The following is a 25,743-nucleotide window of genomic DNA, read 5'->3' as shown; positions in this document are numbered from 1 at the left end:
GCTTGCAGAATTAAAAACAGAATATTTATACAAAGTGAAGATTCATTGTTGCCCACTCGAGTTGATTTTTGAGCTAAAGATTTCCCAAGAAAATTTTCCCAAGAAATTTCAGTCTAAGGTCATAACTTTTTTGCACACAAGAAAATATTCTAGGAATTTGGTTCATTTTATTGTCATCAGAACACTATTCAACAGCTTTGTAAAACCTTTTTACACAATCAATTGAAATATTCTTGGCAATATATTAAATAACATACACAAATTCAAGAAATAAAGGTGTAGTCTTATTTAGATATACTAAGATTTTACAGTGTAAATACTGTATCTCCAGGACCTAAACCTGGCATGTGAACATGCAAGAGCTCATTTTTAGTCTGGAAGCATATATAAATAAAAATTGCTCAAACATGGGGACGAATATAAAAATAACTTGTTTTTCCTGCTCTTTTTCCTTAAACCAACCTCACCTGAGTCATTAGATATCACTATCAGTTCTGGTGATTTTTAAGACCTTAGAACTGGTTACTAGAACATAATGAAATAACTCTTGCTAGCTACAACACCACTATTACACCACAGGCAAACCTAGTATACAAACTACAGAAACTCAGCAGAGTGTGTGCAGTGTGGTGGCATGACTACATATTTGGTTCACATTTACAGCCTGCAATGACAACATGTTATATAGATATATGTGTGTGTGTGTGTGTTTATATATATAATTTCCTGTTTAATCATGAAATGATTCATTATTTTGTCAAGGGACAGTTTATCTCCATTGGTTCTTTGAAAGTAAATCCCTTTGTGCAGGTGGTACCTGAAGCATCTCAGTTATTCATATAAACTAAAAGACACATTGAGATGACACAGAACTGTTTCATAATGGTTAAACTTCAACAGCAGAAAACAATATTTCCATGATGTGAACATAAGGCTTGATGCTGCTGTGACAGTCGAACCAAGAAGCACCTTCTCTAGCAGGTACTCAGCGGGACTACTTGTAGAGTGAGATAATATGTAGCTTGATTAAGAGTAAATAATAGTTGGGCTTATCACCCATCTTGCAGACTGGGAAAAAAGAACTTCCCAAGGTCTACAGGAGCTCAGGATATTGAGATTTCATCCCACATGTACTGCACAGCATAAGATTACATTTCTGCTACTGTGGAAATAAGCTGGTCTATAGGGTAACACCACAAGTGCTTTGGGCTCATTTTGTCTTCCCATGTGGATCGGGCAGGAAAGTACTGAAAGTGTTTCACTGACTGAGCTATAAGAGAGTTCATTTGGTGTTATTTTTTGGTTAGTATCACAAAATTTAGTTATTCAGAAAAAGAGAGACCTCTCTTCTGACAAAAACTACTGACACAATACAAGTCATGCAGTAAAATATACATCCATGATTAGACTGTACCACAAGGCAACGCAATTAAAAAAAAACCCTACAAGTCTAAATGTATTTGTGTACATTTAAATAACTAAAAATAAAAGCTGTAACCAAAAAAATCCCAATTAAAAAACCCTACATAGTAACAAAGTGTTCTAAAGCTTAAATGACAAACATATTTCACCTTACAATCTGCTTCTTACCCTTTATGTTTACTGGCAGCTTTCTAATTATTAATTGGCAAAGATAATCCTTGTTAAAAACACTTGCTGGTGGTAAATAAAAAGCAGATAAATAATGTGTTATTTAAGTTACAATCTCTAGAAATAAGTGAATACTCCAGCTGAAATGAACAGAGCAAGTTGCACATCTCAAGCTGCCCACGGACTTGGGAAAAAATAATTCAATTCATACTTCTAAGCCTTTTCTCCTACAAGAAAGAAAATTTGAGACATGGATATTTTTGCATAATTTCTTATCATGGACTAGGTCTATGCCTGTGTTGATAATCACTGGCACACAACACGAGAACAGACACGAACACTACTGTGGCATTACGCTAAGAAGCTTTGTGTTCATGAGGACGACGTCATTTGCACAAAACATGAAATCAGGATCTTTACTGATCACTAATGAAATCTATAGCACTCAGAACTGTGTTTTTGTTGCCCTTGCCAAATTCCAAATAGGATAATAACATCCCCACTGTATAAATGTGTCGTGCTGTTTTATCTACATACTGTATTTTTCCTTTTTTGAAAGTCCATTAGAAAATACTGTTTTGTGGTGGAAAAGAGTTGGCATGATGCATTGCAAGAGTAATGAGTTTTAGAGGTTGGGTGAAGCAATTTACATGCAGATATTCTGAAATCCCTCCATAGAAAATGTACTACTGCATTTCTTTAACACAAAATGAAGACCAGCACAGCAACTGGTAATTGGGGAAACTCTCAAAACTGAAATCTGTGTTATCTTTTTCTGCAAATTATGTTTTATTTTCTGTTTAATACTTCTAAGAATACGATTATGGGTATAAATAGAACAACAAAAAAGTTTAAGTTCCCAGTCCCATTTATTGTTCCTCTCTTCCCCATACAGGCATAAAATGAACATGAGGAAAGACTTCCTGAAGAGTCTTGACAAATCTAGAAGCAGAAAGCATCTTATTTCCTTTACTCCATAAAGTAAAGAGTGATATAGGAGGCAATATATATATATATATATATATTTTTAATGACGTTGATGATGCTGGGTTCTTTGCAGGACAACAGAAAAGTAACCAGGGTGACTATGGACTTGATACTGATCAGTTTGATGATCACACCAAGACAGGCCCTGCATGAAATTAAACTCACTTTGACCCTCTTGTATTTCCCTCTCTTTTCTTCTGCAAAGTACAAGTATCTAATAATTTATAGCAATGAAAAGCACACAGCTGAAGTACGTTTAAATTACAGTTAGAAGTACAACAGTGAGAAATGCCAGGTTAATTATGTTTTCTTCACATTCATTTCAGTGAATTGTTTATTCTTCAAACATGTTTACAGATCAAAAATATTGTCCTGCTTTATTTTTCTGTTTCTTTTTAGAATATTTTTTATTGAAGTACTAAAAAACACAGGCTCCATTTTTGCATTTTCTGTTACAGACACCAACCATGTCTTATTTGATTCAAATAGTTAGAAATGAGCAATGGCAGAAAAGGCTCATTATGAAACCTCAAAACCTTTGCAAAGCAAACCATGAAAGATGCATTCAATGGTATGCTTGCCTGAAGAAAATCAATTTTTGTCTCTTGAAACCATTTGTCCAAACTTATCACTTATTTCCAGGATTGGATTAGTAAGTACTGCGTGTGCTCTTTTGCGTCCCTCTCCATACTGCTCATTAGTCCCATTCTCTTTCATAAAGTTTGAAAGCCTCAACTTTTTTCAGCAGCATCTAGATTTTACAGATTCAGGTTTTTTTCTCAGGCACTTTATTTCAATCATCACTGATTGAACTCTACTGCAGCAGAGAAGAATCAGACTAGAGAAACACAAAAACTTTTACAAAGTGTCACTAAGAAAAAATCAAACAGGATGTAAACAGGACTACATAAAGTCACCTCTACAGATGCAGAGTCATTTGGCAAATTTGGCTTACACAAGAAGAGATTCAGAGAGGAGGAAAGAGACAGGCTAAATCATCTCTATAGAATCACAGAATCACTGAGGTTGGAAGGGACCTCTGGAGATCATCTAGTCCAACCCCCCTGCTCAAGCAGGGTCACCTAGAGCACATTGCACAGGATTGCATCCAGGCGCGTTTTGAATATCTCCAGAGAAGGAGACTCCACCACCTCTTGGGGCAACCTGTTCCAGTGCTCTGTCACCCTCACAGTGAAAAAGTTTTTCCTCATGTTCAGATGGAAGTGTCTGTGTTTCAGTTTGTGCCCGTTGCCTCGCGTCCTGTCGCTCGGCACCACTGAAAAGAGTCTGGCCCCATCCTCTCGACACCCTCCCTTCACATACTTGTACACATTGATAAGATCTCCTCTCAGCCTTCTCTTCTCCAAGCTAAACAGGCCCAGCTCTCTCAGCCTTTCCTCATAAGAGAGATGCTCCAGTCCCCTAATCATCTTTGTAGCCCTTCGCTGCACTTGCTCCAGTAGTGCCACATCGCTTTTGTACTGGGGAGCCCAGAACTGGACGCAGTACTCCAGATGGGGCCTCACCAGGGCTGAGTAGAGGGGGAGAACCACCTCCCTCAACCTGCTGGCAACACTCTTTCTGATGCAGCCCAGGATACCATTGGCCTTCTTGGCCACAAGGGCACATTGCTGCCTCATGCTTAACTTGGTGTCCACCAGCACTCCCAGGTCCTTCTCCGCAGAGCTGCTTTCCAGCAGGTCAACCCCCAACCTGTACTGCTGCATGGGGTTATTCCTCCCCAGGTGCAGGACCCTGCACTTCCCTTTGTTGAATTTCATGAGGTTCCTCTCTGCCCACCTCTCCAGCCTGTCCAAGTCTCTTTGAATGGCAGCACAGCCCTCTGGGGTATCGGCCACTCCTCCCAGTTTTGTATCATCAGCAAACTTGCTGAGGGTGCACTCTGTCCCTTCATCCAGGTCATTGATGAAGAAGTTGAACAAGACTGGACCCAGTCCTGACCCCTGGGGGACACCGCTAGCTACAGGCCTCCAACTAGACTCTGTGCCACTGATCACAACTCTCTGAGCTCTGCCATTCAGCCAGTTCTCAATCCACCTCACTGTCCACTCATCTAACCCACACTTCCTGAGCTTGTCTATGAGGATGCTATGGGAGACAGTGTCAAAAGCCTTGCTGAAGTCAAGGGAGACAACATCCACTGCTCTCCCCTCATCTACCCAGCCAGTCATTCCATCAGAGAAGGCTATCAGATTGGTTAGGCATGATTTCCCCTTGGTGAAGCCATGCTGACTACTCCTGATCACCTTCTTTTCCTCCACATGCGTGGAGATGGCCTCCAGGATGAGCTGCTCGATCACCTTTCCAGGGATGGAGGTGAGGCTGACTGGCCTGTAGTTCCCTGGGTCCTCTTTCCTGCACTTTTTGAAGACTGGGGTGACATTGGCTTTCTTCCAGTCCTCAGGCACCTCTCCTGTCCTCCATGACCTTTCAAAGATGATGGAGAGTGGCTTAGCAATAATGTCCGCCAGCTCCCTCAGCACTCGTGGGTGCATCCCATCAGGGCCCATGGATTTGTGGGTGTCAAGTTTGCTTAAATGAGCTCTAACCCACTCCTCCTCCACCAAGGGAAAGTCTTCCTCTCTCCAGACTTTCTCTCTTGCCTCCAGGGTCTGGGGTTCCTGAGGGCTGGCCTGACCAGTAAAGACTGAAGCAAAGAAGGCATTCAGTAACTCTGCCTTCTCTGCATCCTTCGTCACCAGGGCACCCACCCCATTCAGCAAAGGGCCCACATTTTCCCTAGTCTTCCTCTTGCTACTGATGTATTTGAAGAAGCCCTTCTTGTTGTCCTTGACATCTCTAGCCAGATTTAATTCCAAACGGGCCTTAGCCTTCCTCGTCGCATCCCTGCATACTCTGACAACATTCCTATATTCCTCCCAAGTGGCCTGTCCCCCTTTCCACTTTCTGTAGACTTCCTTCTTCTGGTTGAGTTTTGCCAGGAGCTCCTTGCTCATCCATGCAGGTCTCATACCTCCTTTGCTTGACTTCCTACTCATAGGGATGCACCGCTCTTGAGCCTGGAGGAAGTGATGTTTGAATATTAACCAACTCTCTTGAACACTCCTTCCTTCCAGGGCCCTCACCCATGGGATTCCTCCAAGTAGGTCCCTGAAGAGGCCAAAGTTTGCTCTCCTGAAGTCCAGGGTTGCGATCCTACTTGGTGCCCTGCTGCCTCCTCGCAGGATCCTGAACTCCACCATCTCATGGTCACTGCAGCCAAGGCAGCCCCCAACCTTCACATCTTCCACCAGTCCTTCTTTGTTTGTTAGTACGAGGTCCAGCAGCACACCTCTCCTCATTGGCTCCTCCACCACCTGGGTCAAGAAGTTGTCACCAATGCTCTGCAGGAATCTCCAGAACTGTTTGTGCCTAGCTGTGTTGTCTTTCCAGCAGATATCGGGGTGGTTGAAGTCACCCATGAGAACCAGGGCCTGGGATCGTGAGGCTACTTCCAGCTGTCTGTAGAAGGCCTCATCGACTTCCTCTTCCTGATCAGGTGGCCTGTAGTAAACACCCACAACAGTGTCACCCATGCTAGCCTGCCCTTTGATCCTTACCCATAAGCTCTCGACTCACTCTTCATCCACCCCTAGGCACAGCTCTATACATTCCAGTTGCTCTCTCACATAAAGAGCAACTCCACCACCTCGCTTTCCTGGCCTGTCTTTCCTAAAAAGCACATAGCCATCCATGACAGCACTCCAGTCATGCGAGCTATCCCACCATGTCTCTGTAATGGCAATGAGATCATGGCCCTGCGACCGCACACACATCTCTAGTTCTTCCTGTTTGTTCCCCAAGCTGCGTGCATTGGTGTACAGGCATTTCAGGGAGGTGATCGAGCATGCAGGTTTCCCAGGAGGGATACAAGAGGGTCCTCCATAGCCACATCCCATGCGCACTTCCCTGGCTGCATTCACCTGCTGGAGGCATCCTGACTTGAGCAGTCTTTTGCCAACTACCCTGTCACTATAACTCTCCCCTTCCCCCATCTTTCCTAGTTTAAAGCCCTCCTTACCAGGTTGGCCAATCTGTTGGCAAAGACCGGCGTGCCCCGCCTCGTATAGGCTTAGTTCAATTAAATATCTGCTATAGTGCAGGGTACAGACACCTTAATAAACTTGGGCTCAAAGAATTATGAGTCCCTCTTCCAACGAAGCAGAACAGTCACTCCTTTTCAAAACACTCCATAACTCTGCCTGAACTTATGGGGCAGAGGAGTTTGGACGCTAGCTTTAAGTCTTTCCTGTGCTTCCGGAACCTGATTAAACGCAACTCCAGAAGGGACAGATATGCTGACGGTTAGTGAACGCGGTGGGGAGAGTGAACTACACTCCGAAGCCTGTTACCACTGGCATCAGGAAAGAAACAGAATAAATGCTGCTTATCTGAAAATACAGATGTCTTCCACCATTTTGACATTCTCCTTACAGATTCATTGCCGCCTAGAATACTCCTTCCTGCCTTCTCATCTTCAGCTCCCTAATTTTTTTTAAACCTCGCCCTCTGCAATAAAACTGGGAAGATTGGTTTGTTTTTTAATCCTCATGGTAACAGAGGTAAAAATACAAAATCACCTGCAGCTATGTCACTTTTGGAACACCTTATATTTCACAAACAAGGACACTCTAGAAAAGCAACTGAAATGAACTAAACATGAATTTATGGTTGGCTAAACAAGGTGTATGTTCTTATTCAGAATTCAAGTAGTCTGTTTTCAATTACCATTTTACTTCACTTTCAAAATGAATTAAAAAAAAATTCTGAGTTTGCAGCTATCGATCCCTGAATCATACTTTTATTCTCTCTGTTCTGCTGTTTTTCTTCCTATCCCATAAAATGAACAACTGGTACCTTAAACTTTATTTCTCAACATACAAATCTTACCATAAAAACAGTAACTATAACTGGTCTCAAAGGATATGAATTATTGAGAATCATCATAAATTTTCTTTCTATTCAAGTTGTGTTTTAGATCACCAGCACCTCATTCAAATATGTTAGAATAATTAAAAAAAAAATCAATAAGAACATTAAATAACAAGTTAATCTGCACATCTTTCCCAGAGATTCTTTCTGCATAAACAACCTCCACTGGATCCTGTTGACTGTTCTCTTGAATTGTATTGCTAAAGCTCATTTAATCTCTCCAATCAAATAAGTTTTTATGTCAGTGTGGTTTTTTCCTCCCTTTTCTCAACTACATCTGAAATTAGGGAACGAGCAAAGATGAGAAAGAATATTTAAAGCTAAGAGTGCTCTTCAGCCTGATGATACTAAAAACAAATGAAGTTCAAAATCAGCTCTTTTCTGTGTTTTATTTTCCACAACTCAGTATTTTGCCTACTTGCTGCTGCCAGCTCTGAAGTTTGGATCAGCATACAATAAGAAATGAAGGTTCTGCCAAGGTCAGTCTGTAGCTTCACAGTCTGTCGGGCAGAAATTCAGCATTCCTCCCCATGTTTTAAAAAAAATAACCAACACCCCCTTCTTCCTCCTCCCCTCCTCCAAAACCACCACCACCACCCACACACCTCCCACTGGTTACACGTAACATCATTCTCCTCTTTCAAGATACAAGCATCAGGACATTGCTTCAGCAGCACGTATCGAGCTGAAAGTAGAGAATAATCTACTGGAAAAGTCTTCTTTGAGATGCAGCAGTTAATTCTGCTGACTTCATTAAAACCATCCTTAAAAAAACCTAGGAGTCTCTGTTTCTATAAAGACCTTGACCATCAGAGAACTTGCCCTACACTTCTGCCCCTCTATCAGACTTCCTGTGTCAGACCATTAAACAAGTTACCGAAAGATGCTGGGTCTTTGTTTCTCAATCATTGCTGGCCTCAGTCACCAGCCCCAGGGCAGTCAGCATACTACTGTCAGAGCAGGCCCAGAGTATCAATGGATACTTTGCCACTGAGTTCTGCATTTGCAGGATTGCACCCAATGTGCCAATTGGAAAGACTTACTTTCTATTGAACTTGTTGTGGTAAAAAACTGATTTACCAAAAACTGAACTTGAGGCACAGTGGGGGCAGGAGAGATGCCCGCTAACTTCAGAAACCCCCCAAATTTCTCCTGAAATATGTGAAAAGGATGTGCATATAAAATATTCAAGATAAAATCTTCGCTATGCTCAGTAGGAATCAGGAACCTCAATCTTAGTCTATTCTATCACAGGTAGTGGTCATGAGGACCAAACTGTCGCTTACCCTAGAACTACTTATCCTGCCCTGTATCGATTTCTCCCGCCTCTGAACTTTCCCAGGCCTGCACAGACCTGACCTTAAAGGCACTTGGACCCTGTAAACAATTCACACTTAAGCTACTGGCTGCAATCAGGTAGAGCAGGAACATGAGTTGTCATCTTTCACACCCAATGAAAGACTTAGCCACAAGAGAAAGGACTGTTCAGGGTAGTTTTCCTCTTGCTCTCTGCAGTTTTAGGCTTCAAAGTTTTCTTTCAATTACTGCTGTAGATATGATCAATTCAACTGCACTGGTGCCTGAGTCAGGATGGTCACTGTCCCTCCCTGTCCAACCTCTGCCTCCTCCTCTTCCATGTTGGGATGAGGAAAAGAATCTCTCTTCCAGCAGACCTCAGCCTTCTGTAGGGCTCTACAAGACTTTTCAGCACAAGCACAAACCCTTTTATAGACATCTCAAGTTTATCCATAGTAGAGTTTTTCCTTTTTCCAGCTACCTATCTTGGACATTTTAAAATTAATTTTCACACAACTGTCATACTTCAAGAATGATGACAACAGGTTTGATTGACACAGATAAACACAAAGATTTACCACTACTTACTTCAGAGCTCTCAAACACTCATAAACTGTTTGAAGCACAGAATGTGGCATGCTCAAATTTATGACAGTGCAATATGCAAGAGAACAAAATCTTCACTGATACTTCTTTAGAATGAATTATTTGCAGGACCTATTCATAGCTATCCTACAGTCTTGAAAAAATGTACTTTTTTCCAAATTCAAACTGATAACATCTCAATAGAGATTTCCTTCACCCTGAAGTGAACTACTCTGGTCCTGGTTTACTGTACATTGTACCTCCTTACAGCTACATTTACCTCTGGCAAATAGCCATCCTTCTCTCAGAGATGCAGTCTTTGACCTTTAAATTTTAGGCAAATAGTACATAAATAAATGCTTATGGAAAGGAAAATCCGGATTGTCCATGTTCCCCCCCTCCCAATAGAATATATCAAATAATTCTCCATATGTCTATAATTACTCCTACTATTTCCAAAATAGATATCTCAACGATTCCTCTAAGGAAGAAAGGCACTTGTACAATTTTACTCAACTTTTACATTAATTTTACATTTATGCTAACATTATACACTATAAACATTTTCTAAAATTAAAGAAGGTGAATCAACATGTGTCTATTTCAGTAGGAATTTTTCACAAAAGGAAAAATGGGCTCTACAGATATTAGTCACCACAGTACTGCTTCAGGCTATGAACTTTGTGTTTTTAAATACACTATGTACTCAATCTTCTCCCCTTTACTGTATAGTTTATACCCTGGATGTGCTCAGTTTGAAGTCCTGTACAAAGCCCAATACCATATTACACTGGAGCTTTTTTTTTTTTTTTTGAGCGGGGTCTTTTTGTTGTTATTATTTTTACCTATTTCTAAATGATACAATATACAAAACGATAAACATGAAAACATACAGTACATGCAGCATAACACTATGTAGACAGATTAGTCTGATAACATTTCTAGATACTTATTAGCACCTAATTTTTTTGTTATCAGGTTATGGCAATAAGACTTTTGTTTTGCTTATGGGAACTTAAGAATCAAGGTAAACTTACTTGATATAATAGGGCACTTTGTTATGTGAAACAGATCTCTGCCATGGAAACTGTACTGAAGCTGAGGAAATAAACAGAAGGTAGTTATTAGAAAACACCTGTCAAATAGAAAAGATACAATTGTCATTGTTCCTTCTGTACAATTAACACAGTTATAATAAATTAAGTAGGAACAACTATAATTTCCCAGACAAGCTTACAGTAATTAGAAAATCAGCTGGGGAAAACAAAGGCAATATATCAAGATGATTTTAGCCGTATATTTGATGCCAAGGTAGAAATAAAACAAATGTGGTGATTCTACTCCAAAGAAGGATAATAAATTCTGAACAAGCGAGCTATCCATCCAGAGCACACTGAGACACCAGTTTTCATAAATGTTTCCACTACTGTAATTAAATCCTGGCAACAAAACAAAAAAGAAAAATATCTATATTATTATTAGTTACAGCCCTTAGCTCCTATTTGCAACTCAAATTAATATTGATTAACACTGTACAACAGAAAAAAAAGCATTAAAACCTGTCTTTGTACTCCTTGCTGAACAGCAGCAATCTTTGGAGGATTTATGAAAGTCTGATATATCAACAGATATCATCTATAACACCAGGAAGCCTTCTATATACTGAGATACAAAAGGCACAAAGTTGTACACCACAGTACAACTGTCCTTATCTAAAGATGTAAGGAGGAAGGAGATGTAAGAGGAAGAAATGTTCAGGCCTACAGGAGAGCTGCTGCACAACTTAGAAGTGGGTATTTACTGAAGGACCATAGGTTCATATACATCCTACAGGACATTATCAAACTGATGCCTGGTTAATTAGGGTTTTATCATAGAAGAAACTCACTTCACTAGATTCACTGCAGAAGTGAGTTTGAAGGAATATATAGGAAGAATTGATCAGTATGAATTTATACTAAACATGTATGCCAGCACTTCCACATCAGAGTGCCTACTCTGAGCGACTAACTCCCCTATTTAAATACCTAAAAAAAATGAGATGCAACTTTCATCCACATTGCACCTTACAATTAAGACACTGCAATTAAAGACACTCTCGATTATCTAACTTTCTGTAAGCATGGCCCACTTTTGAGCTTATTGTTCTCTGAGGAATTGATTTGAGAGTAACTCTCTCTTTCGCCCTCCAAAACTTCTCACGCTGCAGCACACACTGTTGCAAAGATAGACAGACTGTTCCCTGAGCAGTTGTGACCCCTACATGGGCCTCAAAGTTTGTTTAGTTTAAGAAGAATTAGATTAACCTACCGAAAAACAGATTACTGTGAAGTATATTTGGGAAGCTACATGAACCAAGTAAAAAACATTATTCACTGGAAAAAAAAAATACAGAAAAAATGCCATTTACAGTAAGAATTAATTATTTACTTGGTAAGCAAAAAACATTAACGACTAAATGCTCAAATATAGGTAGTAAACTAAAAAGTCTCTCAGGTGCTCATAATGCTGAAGACAGACATGAAAATCAAGCAAATAGGTGAAGGAGGCATCAGCTCTGGAGTTTCATTCTTTAATGCTGCAATTTGGCATCTATGGCTGCTGAGGTACTACTACACTAATTATGTCAGCTAACCAAAAAGAAAAACCTGTCCACAGTTTGCTTGGAGTTAACTTATTTTCTATGAGAGACTATAAGATAGTCTGCACTGATAGAGATGTGAACTAAACAACCTAACAAATTTATGTCAAATGTTAATTTTTATGGATCAAGTGATACTATACTTACTTGGGAAAAACCTTTCTAAAACATTGCCAGTTTTCTGTACTGCATGAACCTCTGCAAAATGAAATTCCCATTCTTTAAAATCAGTTTCTTGATGAAAACTGAACAGAGTAGTTATCGATTCTGGCACTCACTAGGAGTGCTGCAGGTATTAGTAAAAGGCTAGATGTCATTCAGAAATGCTTTGAAGAGGGCATTTGAGGCATTTGGTGGTATTCATCTGTGGTTCTTTGCAGTATCTACCAACATGCATTCTGGAAACCTTCCCTTCTTGACTTTTGCATGTAACGTAAAAAGCAATGTCCTCTCAAGCCCAAAAGATGCCCTAAGCAAGGCTGAGGCATACTGATAAGGCACTGTACAGTCTCTTCGGATGTAATTCTATGAACGTTTTATCCAGCAACAAAGCCAGTTTGAGAAGTTCCAGGTCTCCTTTGCCCCAGCTGCTCATTTCAGCTTCTCCCAACTGCAGGTTACCACTTTGCTCAGTCCTGCGAATAAAGTTATTTGTGGTAGCATGCTTTAAGCCAAATTAAGGAGATGATCCAAGTCAAGGCAAACAAAATCAGCTGACCTTGCCTGGCAGGCTTCCTAGTTTTACATAAGGATCCTTTTATGGATCAGATCAGTCACTTAAACAGTTGCATTGGTCCAGGTGAGAAGAGATTACCAGGTCACAGGACTGAAGTCAGGAACTTCTCAAACCAGCTAGGATAGGGGAAACTACAACTTTGCTATGTTGCTTCCTAATCTCTTCTAATTATACAAACCAGACTGACTTGTGTCCCAAAGCATTAAGGCGGCTTTCTTTTTTTTTTTTTTTTTTTTTTAGCAGTGCCAAAGGTGCTTCTATATACTTGTACTGGCAACTTATTACATAGCTGTACTTTCCAGGTCAAGGTTACAGGTTTGAGACTGGAAGTGCTACAAACCCACAGTAGCAACACCACACTTCAAATGAGGTTTATAAAAAACTCAACCAACCAACCAAAAAAAAAAATGTATTTTTAAAGTTTGTGGTTTGTTCTGTCAATTTAAACAGCGGAATAGCATCTCCAAGAATTGTTTCGCATAAGACCTGCAATATTTTAAATACACTGCACCTCATTTACTATTTTGTTCACCCAGAAACTGCTTGTCAATTTGAAATAAAAATACTGTTGTCACATAACTCAAGAAGAAATCAAGATTTACTTAATGCATTAAATTATATTAGTTGTTTCATTAATACAGCACATATGGTGCTTTAATATCTCTGGGACAAAGCTGCTCATTTTTACGTTCATTTTTCATAACTCTTGAAATTGTTTTATCATTATTATTGAAGCACTCAGTTAAAAACTGGAGAGCTGCCTGGGTTAACACCATGTATCATAAACTTTGATGAAGGCAGTTGGGCTAGAAGGTCAGAAAATCAACATGGATCTTGATACCACCATTTATCTAGCTGTAATGAATAAGTTAAAATGGGAATGAGGGAGTTAAGTATCTGTTTTTGCCCCTTCCTAGGAATACTTGGAGATCATACACTTATTTCTCTAAGAATTTCACAAAAAAGAAAAAGATGCAAGAATTTGTCTCAAGAAGTGATGCAAGTGTGCTTTTCCCTCCCCTTCACTTGAAGTTCTAGGAATGTGCAACATGAAGCCTTTTAATAATCCTCTAGTCTGCAAAAATCCAGATAGCTCTTCTCCTGTGCCATCCCAGTAAGCGTGGAAGAGAAAGCTGAAGACAAAGGCAGCAAGGAATGAGAAGATGTAGTTATGAACACATAAGGACTCTAAAATGGCCATCGGCCATGCAAACAACAACAAAGAACAAACAAGAAAGCAACCAGGGGCAGAAGCATAACTCAGGGAGATAGTGAGGTAATCCCTGAGGGAAGCACATGAGGACCTCAGTGAAGTTATAAAGACTGAGGATGAACTACCCCCACAGAAACAGGGAGGCAAATAACGATGAGGAGGAGGAACTTTTTGTGCTCCAGCCAGAGTGAAACCTGGAGCACAGTCAGTAAAAGGGATGCATGTTTGAGATATGACTGCACCCAAGGCTTTCTCAAATATATCAAATCATTCGAAGAACTTACTGGAAAGAAAGTGCTGCGATGCAGGCCCAAAATCTCGGTGTGCTTCCTGTAGCTGTTTAAGGCGATCCTCTACAGACACCTACACATAAACACATATACTTAAAACTTACATCACATTCACTTTGTAACAACAGGGCCACAATAATAAAAAGTGGTTTACGTTCATTTGGGTTAAACAAATTAAGGTTGCCTTTGTGTCACTTATTTACCACCTAGCCATTCAAGGCTACTTTTTTTATTTTTTGCTTAACAGAAGTATCTTGCAGTGTTCTCGTACAAGCAGTGCAGATCAATAATGAACTGGTGACTACAGCTGACCATTGAAATTTCTGACTCCCTCCCAACCCTTCCCTTGTCCAAATTTCTATAGTCAGCAAGTCTCACTTTGATTGTATTGATCTCACAGCTGCCTTTCCAACATAGAATGATTTTGGAAGATACTGCTTCAGTGGCTGATATGACTTCCTCCTGTTTACTAATTAAAACTGCACTAGAACATGCAGGGTTTTGGCTGCTTAGTTAACTCTCTTTAAGGAAATAAATGCCAATATCAAATTATATTAAAGAGAGGGAAGAACAGATATGACCCATTAATAATTTTGTCTCTCAGGAGAGACTGATTCAAACTACTAGCCCAGAAGCTGACACTTGAGTTTTGTAAATTCTGTTCCACCACCCTCAGCTAGAGTGGCAAACGACCCTCCAGCCTTCCCCCAATTCTTTCCAACACTTCATATTCCCCTTAGAAGCCAGGGAAAGAAATACACAGAAGTTGATTCACAATAAATATTTACTACAGAAAGGGGAGTGAGAAAATGAAAAGATTGCTAAATGAACTTTAACTGATGTAAGCAGCTTTATTAAATCATTCAGTATGAAAGTGTAAATGAGTTTTAACTGTAATCAGACATTTCAATTTACCTTTTTCAGATCATTTAAGCACCAATAATCATAACCAAGCAATATGAATCTTGCTTATACCAGCCCCTGTTCTGTTTTATAATGCTAAATATGTTATTGCTCATATCTTGTTACAGCTCTACTAATACTTAAGTCATTTCAAGTGAAATTCCGTGAAGAAACTGAATGGTCAAGAACAAAATAAACCAGCTTCCACATGGGTTGGAAACAACAGAAATATGCAGGCTAGTTTTCAGTAACAATGATTAATGGAGTAAAAATACTGCTGTAAGACTGTATAAAAAAGCATGTGGCAAAAGTCCTGCTAGTCTCCAGAGATTAATGCGGTCTCTTGAGTGAGTAAACTGCTGAGACAGCTGAAAAGGAAAGCTATCGGTCAAGACAGGGAAGGAAAGACAGCTCCCTTTGTCGCTTTTGTACCACCAGAGTAACACCTTGAAGAGAGAAATAATGGAAACATGGTCATACCGTATCTTTTAAGAGAACAGAAAGGTAAGAGAGGAGCATTCTTGCCACCCACCCCTACCATATGCATTCAGAAGCATACCTGTAAAAGTTTCCACCGCATGTTAAGATCATCTAATTGACGAGACATCTTCAATGATGGATAAAGGTCAAGTGGAGACAGCTGACTGGACAAATCATTGACTGTTTTAACTTTCAAGTTGATGGGAGCAATTTCTTCTCTAAAAGCCTACAAGAGTAAGGACACATTTAGGCTTGACAGTCATCTCCTGAGCAGCAAGAAAGCCAAACTAAACTCAACATAGTGGTGACTAATGTGGCAGCTTATGCTAACAACTGTACACAACTCCAAATCTTCCAGCAAAGAAAGGTCATTTACTTCAGTACTCTTATTAACTACTTCATATCCATCTTTGGAGTCAGAGACAGTATGAAAATTACCCAACTGCCCACATCCAAATTATGCCCTTAAACCAGAGTATTACAATTTAAATAAGGTATTTAGTGCTGCCATATGGCTTTAGAGTCTTTCTATCCAAGCAGAAATATGCAACGTGGTATTAGGAGCTTTAGTAGTGCAGTCTCTATCTAGCACTCTTAAAACAAAATATATTGAATAAGAGTAACCACAGTTTTCCACTATAAATCAGCTGACAAAAAAATCAATTTAAAAACTATTACTGAATTAGCAAAGCACAAAGAAATGTATCTTCAAGGTGTACAACATTTTACCTAATTAGAATTGAACAGTTAAAACTATTACGATGATTAAAAAGAAAAAAAGGTTTATTGAATCAAATGGAACTAAATACAGTATTAAGACCAAAATTGATGTAGTCTGAGTTACAGTTGAAAAGATGCATCAGATGTCTTTCTTGCTGTGAGCAGTTAATTGTTCAGTCCTATATATGGCTTGAGTAAACACTAAGAAACAAGCCAAAAACAACTACAAAAAGTTTTTTCTTTGGACAATTCAATTATTTACCTCCCTTTAAACTCTCTCTAATCAGTCCCAGTAACCTACTGGTAAGAAAGAAGCAGTTGGCTTCTGGAGAGCCAGCAGGTCCCTATTACTTTAGCAGATGTTTCACTTTTTCCACAACAATGAAAATCTAAAAGACTTTGCCTTACTCTCCTTTATGGAAAAGCCATTAAGACATGACAAATTGCTTCCTAACATGAGAACAAAGAGCTATTCAGCATCAGCATGTTAGCACTTTCTTTAGTATCTATATTAAAATGTAAGAAGGGGAGGAGGAGACACATTACTCTTCTCAAATCAACAGCAGACTGGACATAAATCAGCTTTGACTGCCTTTGGTTTAAAGATTTTAGATTCCATTAAGCTGTAAAGTAGCAACAAAATCTGGAGAATGAGGATGCTTACACAGATATATGTGAACTAACGCAGTCCTAAGTGTTAATTTAATACATTGAATCCATGGGCTATGTATGTATAATAGAGTATTTGCAGCAAAGTGTTTGCAACCCACGACCCTTCATCCTTCCATCACCAGCTTTCCAGGCTGAACTCATGGATGGCCAGGTACACTGACCCCAGGGTCTTCTATTATTCTGCCATATTCATTCACAGAACAGAATCATGGATGGTTGAGAGATACTGGGCTAATGTAAAAGCAAATAAAAATTTTTCATTTATACAAGCTAAAACAGACAACACGTGCAGTTTGTGAAAGCTAATGAACAGAAATTAAAGCTCCAAATATACCTCTGCACTATTAAAATTAGCTCTAAAAGTTTTTCTAAGAACAAAGTTGCCCAAGAGGTTTAATGGATCTGACAGCTCACCACTACAAAAAAGAGGGGAGCCTGCTGTCATCTGCCTGGATGATAAACTGACTCAGCTTACTCATATTTCAGTGCTTAGGCAAAGCTCCAAACACACCCATGGCCTAGGTGTGGGTTAGACAGTTTTTCTAGGTGGAAAACATTTAAATATGAATACAAATTTTTTCATATATAATGAATGTTGTATGCCGTACAAATCTGTAGCCAGCTAATCATATGTCCTTATGCAATCACAGCTGACACGGGAATGCAACACAGTATTGGATTTTCTTTGAGACCAAAAACTGCACAGTGATAATAGGTTTAAGTGTGAACTGACCTCAACTCTAGACTTTAAAAACCACTGCACAGCGATCTTGTCCATAAATTAACTAGGCACTGTATGTGAGAATTTAAGTATACGGTGTATACATATTTCACAAGATTAGGTGCAATAGAATGGAGAGGTCTGACTCTCACATAGGGTAAATATTTCCCAGAAGTTTCATACTTACAGCAGTTTTCTCAATGTGATCCTGTAATGAATCTATTAGCAAGTCTCCCACAGGTTTCCAGCCATTCCTCACGTTTTCAGCCTCCTTCAAGTCAGCATCAAGGTCATCCATGGCACACTGCAAGTCTTTCAGTTTTTCTAATGCTTTGTCCACTTGCTTCTGCCAGATGTTGGCACTGGCATTTAGGTTCTCCCATTTCTCTTTTACCTCTGAGGACTGCTTACGCATAGCTTTGGCAATCCTCAGTGCTTTTTCCTCAGGGGTCAACTCTGTAGAGGACAAAAATAGTTTTGCTGTTTATTTTTTCTCTCATTCATGTATAGTTAAACAGATTTAACATTGCCTGGGGTGCACATTCAAGAAAGTTCTTATCTGATGAGTCCAGAGTCAATTGTTAATTTATTTCAAATGGAACAGGGTAGCAGAAAGTCCACATTGCTATAAATAAAGTAAGCCTTAATTATTCTTAATGATAAAATATAGCTGGGTCAGCAGATAGAAAAACATTCCTGATTTCTATGTGTTATGATATGCACCAAACAAAGGCAGCTTATTGTTGTATTTGTTACTTTGGGAAGAATAGGAGGAGGAAATAAAAGATCATTCTTCTTTACTGGAAACTGTAATAGCAGTCTGGGGCCATTTCATGTAGAAAGAACAAAAATAGTGCTTTTTTTCCTGGATCAGTGACCACCCCTAGTTTTCTGGATCAGTTATCACCATATCCCCAGAATGTCTCCTTTTCTGCTCACTAGCAAAACACAAGTGTGGCACTCTGAGTACCACATGGGGAGTAGTTCTGCAACTCTACATCCCTTTTTGTGTTAACACTGAAGTTTTAAAAGGCTGTTTAAACAGGTATTCCAAATCCAAAATTGTTTTATGAACCTGTTGACTGAAAAAGAGCTGAGCTTATGATAAACTATTTCTCACTAATTTCAAGCTTAGATGCTTAAATCCCATGGGACAACTCAGCAGCTATACCTGGAAAATCCCATTCACATCAGCAAAGACCAGCTGCCACTGAGTAAACAAAGCCAAAGTGGGCATGCACACAACCTCAAGACACAGCCATAGGTGAGGATACTGATTATTTCAGTAAGTTGCTTATATTTAAATCCCTATTCCCCAGTGAGCCTGGAGGACATTGGACAGCACTCCACACTACAGACACGCTTCAGCCCTCTTTGACAACAAGCATCAAGTAAGGCAGTAGCTTCTCTCTTCTCCACAACAGATGATTTTGGGACACTAGTCAGGCAGTCTATCAGTAACATGACACGCTGCCACTGCCTTTCCTAGGTCTTTGAGACTGAGCAAGACCCAGTCAGTCAGAAAGAAAAAAGAAAACCCTAGAAGATCCCCTGCAGGCCTTGCTGACTGATACTCAGGGTGGCCTTGGTCAAAAAAGTCACAGAGAGCCTCCTTCATTAGGGAAGGGTCACTTCAGTAATGACAAACAAACAAAACCTGTCCCAGAGGATTCCCCTTCTACGTAACAACCTTTCAGTTTCTGCAGGCAGAGAAAAAAGTAGGGAAAATGTGATATAATGGAGAAACCAGGGAATAAAGAAGGGGGAGAGACACAGCATATATTAGAACTAAGCCAAGTGGCCTTCTAGTCATTCTTTAATGAAGTCCACAGCACTTTAGAAATGGTTTATCACAGTATTTTTTGCCGTTAAAATTCAAATGTTGTCTATGAATAAGTTATATACATAATACAAAGATGAAAGCATCACTTTTCTTAGAAGTCAAATGAGTCATACAGCCTTCTGTATACTGATTCATAGTCTTTAAAGCTATCACTATAACTGACTATATTTTGACTAGCTCACCTATGGAGAAAAAAAACCAAACAGGGGAAAATAGAAACTTTTTGCTTTTGAAAGATAAGAGAATGTCAAAGTAAAAAATATACTGTTGTGGTTACAAAAATTATATTACTATACCTCTGATGATAAAACTATTGTTCCATAGTTCCTATTATTGGAAAATGCACTGGAAATAGTTGGTACAAAATAAATCATTAGCAATGCATTCAATTTTTAGTTGAGAAAGGCAGGTGTTCTTCTAGATGTAGAAGTAACATGAATTTATTTGGATAAAAACAGAATTTCTGTCAACCAATTCCACATGTTTAATTTTTCTCAGCTTTTTCAAATCTTGTTAGCCATCATAGTCTTGATACATGCTAGACTACAAATATTAGCAGAGTATTCAGCAACAGAATCTGGAAGCAATATGAGGAAAGAAAAAAAACCTCAATTCACACATATTTTATATTTTAGTTGGAGGTGTGTGGCGAGAAGATGCTACTTAATGACTAAGTGTTGCCTGAAAGCACCAAGCAACTTGTTAGGAAGTGAGTAAAGAGAAAAAGTTCTGCCTGTGGTAACCAGATGAGAACGGGAGGCAAAGACCATCAACAAGAATGAACACCACTGAGAACATACAGACAAATACCTAGGCTGTAGGTTGCAGAGCATGTTTTGAGTTCTAGAATTGGAAAAGCTCTTTTAAAAATCTACTCACGTGCACTGTGTTCACTGAAGGTAGCCATGCTCAGGGACACTGCAATGGCAAGAGTATGTTTCAGAAGAGGAATTTAGGAGAAACAGCTGCGACAAAAAGCTGTGATGCTTAACTGGATGCAGCGGGATATAAATTATGTATGTAGCTCTGGAATACAGAGATATGAAAACAAACCATTGTGACCAGTGTCACAATTTGTGACACTGACAGACTAGAATGAAGATTAAGACCAAAGATAGGCTATGACAAATTGTGCCATGTCTCTTGAATTCTAGTAATTCACAATACAATAAACTATACCACAGGACAACACAGCTCTAGGATAAACTTTACCCTAAGCTTTGCAAAATTTTGCAGATTTTGTAAAAAAGAAGAGAAATAAAACTTAAATTGTAAAAAAAAACCCAAAAAACAAAAGCTCTTACAGATAAAAACTATTGTTTTAGTCAAAGAAAAGCTACAAATTGCTTTCTTAGAGATATCAATGAAGTTACCACTGGAATTTATTTTGGAATTATTCACAGTTATGAATAGTAATATGCCATTTATAAAATAATGACAATCAACTACAGTCCAGTGACAAAGGGACTGTGAATACTTTAGAAGCTGAAGTGTAGCATGCAGGCAAGTTACACCTAGTGGCAGCGTTCAGTATGGTAGGATGGACAACCAGGCCTCAGGAGTAAAAGCTGCAGAACCCTAAATGAGGACTAAGCCTGAAATTGGAAAGCTTTACACAAGGAAAAGGAATATTGACCTTTGTACAAAGGCAACAGAAAGCTGCAGACCCAGTGGAAGAAGTCTCCTCTGTTGGCATCTTGAAACTGTGAGAATAAGGGGCATCATACCCAGGAACTGGACATTGTTTTTTGTGCAATTAAATGCTACACATATGCAAACTGCAATCTGACAATTTTGTCAAGTGTCAGGTACTTGCATCATCCTTTACCTGTTACCAGACCCCAAAACCATCAGCTTTGCATAAAAGAGTAACAGAGTAACAGGTTAGAAGGCTTTAATAGTTCTAAACCAGATGATTAGCAGGTCATTTAAGGCGAGCAGTCTCTTGACAAGGAGCATGTAAAACTTTCAGTAAGAGCTGAACATCTTCCTGCAAAACTTGGTTGTTTTTCTATAATGGTACTGACACATTAGACACAATGGGTGCTTCTCTCTCTGTTAATTAGATAGAAGCAATAAAAACAAACAAGTGGTTGTAGCAATGAGTAAGGACAGACAAGGGGAAGGATGACCTCATTTTATTTGTCTGGCCAGCTAAAACAAGGCAGCTCTTGACAGACTACATCCTTCTTTTGGAAGGGAAAACTGGGGTCAACTAGGGTGGTATAAGAAACCAAACAGAACAGAGAAGAAAACATACACATTCTTTTGAATTTGTGGAAAGATATTTGAAGACCATTTGTCAAATCGGTGTCATTGAGCAAGGGCATCTGCTGCATATTTTGTTTGAAAAATATTAATTCATTGCAAGATTGCTTTATTTTACAAGAGCCTTGAGAATGCTTGTAAACTTGCCTTAAAAAGACATTTACTGTGGAACTAAAGCGAGCCAGACATTTTCACAAGCTATAAAACCATTCAGCATCTATTCACTTAAGAGATAAATGACTACATGACTTCATGTTTTCAGTCATGAAAACCCAACTTATTCCTGAGCAACACATTACGTTTTTCAAGCAGAGATCACATTCACCAAGATGTTGGTTGCAGAGGGTAGAATTGTATACCTGGCCTCATAAAAAATGTCTTAACAGAAAGAATTTTCTCCTGTGAGTTTGGAATTCTTTTCATCAGTCTGTCATTACACACTGGCAGACAAACACAGTTCCTTTATGCTGTGATAAAAACACTACATACTGGTCTTTGCTTTTTTGTCCCCACTTAGTGCGAAGTCTCCTGATTGGTCAGCCTTCCTTTTTTTTTTCCCTTTCTTTTTTTTTTTTAATGGCACTTATTACATTATCTCCACTTCAGCAGCTGCTCAGAAAGTAAGAAAAGCCTATATTCACTGGACCATCTGTTTACCAGAGAGGAAAGATATTAACTGACCTTGGAGTCAGGGAGAAAAAGGAGGAAAAAAAAGTACTGCTTCTGTAGAGCAACAACTTTATTTTAATAAGCATCTTTTATCACAAAGTGATGAAAGAACCGAGTTTTCCTGTGTCTCTAGCAGAGACAGACCACCACGGGAGGAAAAATTTCAAGACTTCACAGCATTTAGTTTCTTTGCATGCTTACATATATGGAGAATACTTACCCTGGAAAGTTAAGGAAGAAGAAAATTCTTCTTGTTTAAGAATTTATTTCAGATGAATTAAGCTAGTCCTGACTCTAGCAGCTTTGATTTTAAAGCAACCTTCTTTGATCCCTGCATTCCAACCCGAGTTAGTGATCTCTTTCTGTGTCGCCATAATTAAGCTAATTTCCCTTATTTTTACTATATTCTTAATAAAGCATACTAGAACTGGAGCTGATGTAATGCCCCCTCTTTCTCTAATTATGTCAAACATTTTCTCTTCCTTGGTTCAATGAATCTTTGTGGCAAAAAACAATGGATGAAATGGTACTGTTATCATTACGTACAGTTTCAGAGCATTTAAGCAGGCAAAAATGTCAAATTGTCATATTGTCAAACTTGCAAGCAGAAGAATCAAAAGTACTATTATCATCGCATAACGAAGTCTTCAGCATCACTCCAATGAAAGTATTCTCTGAGTTTTTAACAACCCCAACAGAAAACTTACTTACGACAAAGTATTAAAGGAATAGGAAGTTTAAAGAACAAGCAACAACTGGTTATTTTGGAAATGCAGCAATTAGCATCCAGCCATGCAAGCAACCATGCAACATTCTGGTATGTCACCTTTTTCTTCTACTTCAAATATCTATTGCACATGCAGTCAAAATAAACAAAAAGTACAGTCATTTTCATCTATTTAGGTTTTATTTTATCAAAACAGAGAAAATGAAATCAGAAATGAGAGAAATAATTAAATCAGGAGTGAAGGAGGGAAGCCTCTGCAGGACAGAAGACAAATTACTTCTGGTCTGTAGAAGACGACATTGCAAAAGCAGAGAAAATGAATACCCAAAGCTGTTAACTTCATGCAGGTATTTCTGGAAAGAGTCTGGAATGTGGTCTCCAGATAAAGAGGAATGAGAACAATACTAGCAAATATATATATATATACATATCCCTTAAATAATGGTCATTGAGACTCCCAGTGCGCACTGGTGGGAAGGATGCAAAACGATGGCTGAAATAAAGAGAAAATACCTTCTGGTTAAAAGAGATGATTAAGCCTTCCCGTACCATCTATCTCCAGAAAGCTAAAGAAGAGTACAGCAACCCTGAGAACAGCATATTTTTCAGTATAACCAGTGTAATTCATCAGTATAATCAAAACACACACTTTTCAGTAAAAACTAGCTGCCATTTTGTTATAAATGGTATGATTCAAAGCAAGATCATAATATTTTTGCACAGCAGAAGTCTGACGCTAGTGTTGCTCCAGGACTATAAGGCAGGTATAAATTCAGTTTTAGCCTGGGCCTGCTACAAAACAAGAAAAAAAAATTGAAGATAACAGTAGTGTTACAGAATCACCAAACTACTATGTCTTCTTCCAATTCCTGTTGAAGGGAGAGTACTAATGAAGACAGGCATATCATCATCATGGTATTCTAGTTACTCTAGGCAACCAAGGAAGCAATTCTATGTTCTCCTTCAAAGCACTGCAGCTGCAGATTGTAAGAGGCCTTTTATTCTTCCAAAGACTAGTAAAGATTTTTTTTTTTTTTTTGGCACAGCACGTACGGCAGGTAGACCGAAGAAAGACTGAAGGAAATAGATACACATCCCCTAACTGCATTTCAAACACAACCAAAACAATCTATTTTACTGAAAATAAAACAAAAATAGAAAATAAAAAGAAAAGCCAGGGAGAACAATAGATAGTGCTTCTTGGCTTGATGATGTCCTTTGACGGCACTGGATTTTAAGAAAACACCCATGTTCTGAACTTTTTTTGAATTGCTCACCAACCTTCTAAGTAAGTTTCCTCAGCATGTCTTCTCCTCTGTATACTTTACATTGCTTAATACTCTGCAGTTTCCAATTTGCTATATTGAAGCTTATTTACAATGTCATTTAGTTATGTTTGTTTTAGAGCTTAAGAAAGGAATTTTCTTTCAAATAAGGTCCTGACCTTTGACATCCATCAATCAGCTGCGCTGTTAGTAGCATAACTGAGAGACTTCTTACAGACAAGGTTATGATGGTTTCTGCAGTCTTTAAAATAGGGCAACAGTTAAAGTTTAGGAACGTGGCTTCCACCTGGGAAGCTTCCATTATTTCAGATAAAACAAGGCCATAACATAGCATATGGGTCAAGAATGAATACTACTCTGGTCACATCCCAAAGTCCTCGCATTTAAGAAAGTGGTTAATTTTATTATTGTCTATGCCCTCAGGCTGAGTGTGTTTCTGAGGTTCAGCTGTTCAAAATTCAGGCTTGACACTGCTCTAAGTCTGCACTCCATGCCACTCAAACAGTAACAACTCCTGGAACTTTACTGATATGACTTTAGGCAGGCAACCATGTAGACACCACAAAAAGAATTTCAGGGCTCTACTAGAAAAAGTGTTTTACGTAGATGAAACTTAAATGGTGACTAACAGATCTAGTTGAAAGAAAAAGGGATATCTAATCAGTTTGGGCTTATCTCATGGATAGCTGCATCCTTCTCCAGTTTTTACTTTTTGAGAGTTTCTTTAAAAAAAAAAAAAAACTCTTAAAAATCACAAGTGAACAAGCTCTGAAATTATAACACAGGCCGAGATGTTCAAAGTGTAATTGATTTAGGAGGAGAACTCCACTGACTTTCAGTGGCTTATATGCTGTTGTCTTAAGCACTTCCTCTAATCTTCACACTCAGAGACTTCATACTCAGTCCAGCTGAGTAGCAGAAAATAAAGAATTATTCCAGCAGTGTGCAATAGCTATGTGGACTCACAAAGGCAGCTGGGAATGGAAATGCAGCCTTATATATACGTTAGAAAAAGGTAAATTGCCTATTTCTGTAAGTTCTTCCTTGCTAAGAGAAAAAAATGTCAGAGAATGTATCTGAATGTGTTCAATAAGAAAAAAAGAGGGTCCACCTTTTTTTATGCCTGATACAGGAGACTATGTTGTGTTCCTGCTAGTTTAAAT

General features: G+C 38.9%; 1 protein-coding gene across 1 annotated transcript in view; it reads right to left on the bottom strand.

The window, feature by feature from the left end:
* UTRN (utrophin) overlaps positions 1–25,743 on the bottom strand; it is a 401,902-nt gene that overhangs the window by 76,245 nt on the left and 299,914 nt on the right. The window contains exons 56-59 of the mRNA XM_067293529.1: positions 17,975–18,243; positions 15,754–15,900; positions 14,286–14,364; positions 10,449–10,509 (exon numbers count right to left, since the gene is read on the bottom strand). Of these exons, the coding sequence (XP_067149630.1) occupies positions 10,449–10,509; positions 14,286–14,364; positions 15,754–15,900; positions 17,975–18,243 (556 nt within the window). The remainder of the gene's footprint in view (positions 1–10,448; positions 10,510–14,285; positions 14,365–15,753; positions 15,901–17,974; positions 18,244–25,743) is intronic.

The sequence above is a fragment of the Apteryx mantelli genome, chromosome 3, assembly GCF_036417845.1.
Source record: "Apteryx mantelli isolate bAptMan1 chromosome 3, bAptMan1.hap1, whole genome shotgun sequence".
NCBI lineage: Eukaryota > Metazoa > Chordata > Aves > Apterygiformes > Apterygidae > Apteryx > Apteryx mantelli.
This window is presented reverse-complemented; position numbering and strand designations above follow the sequence as displayed.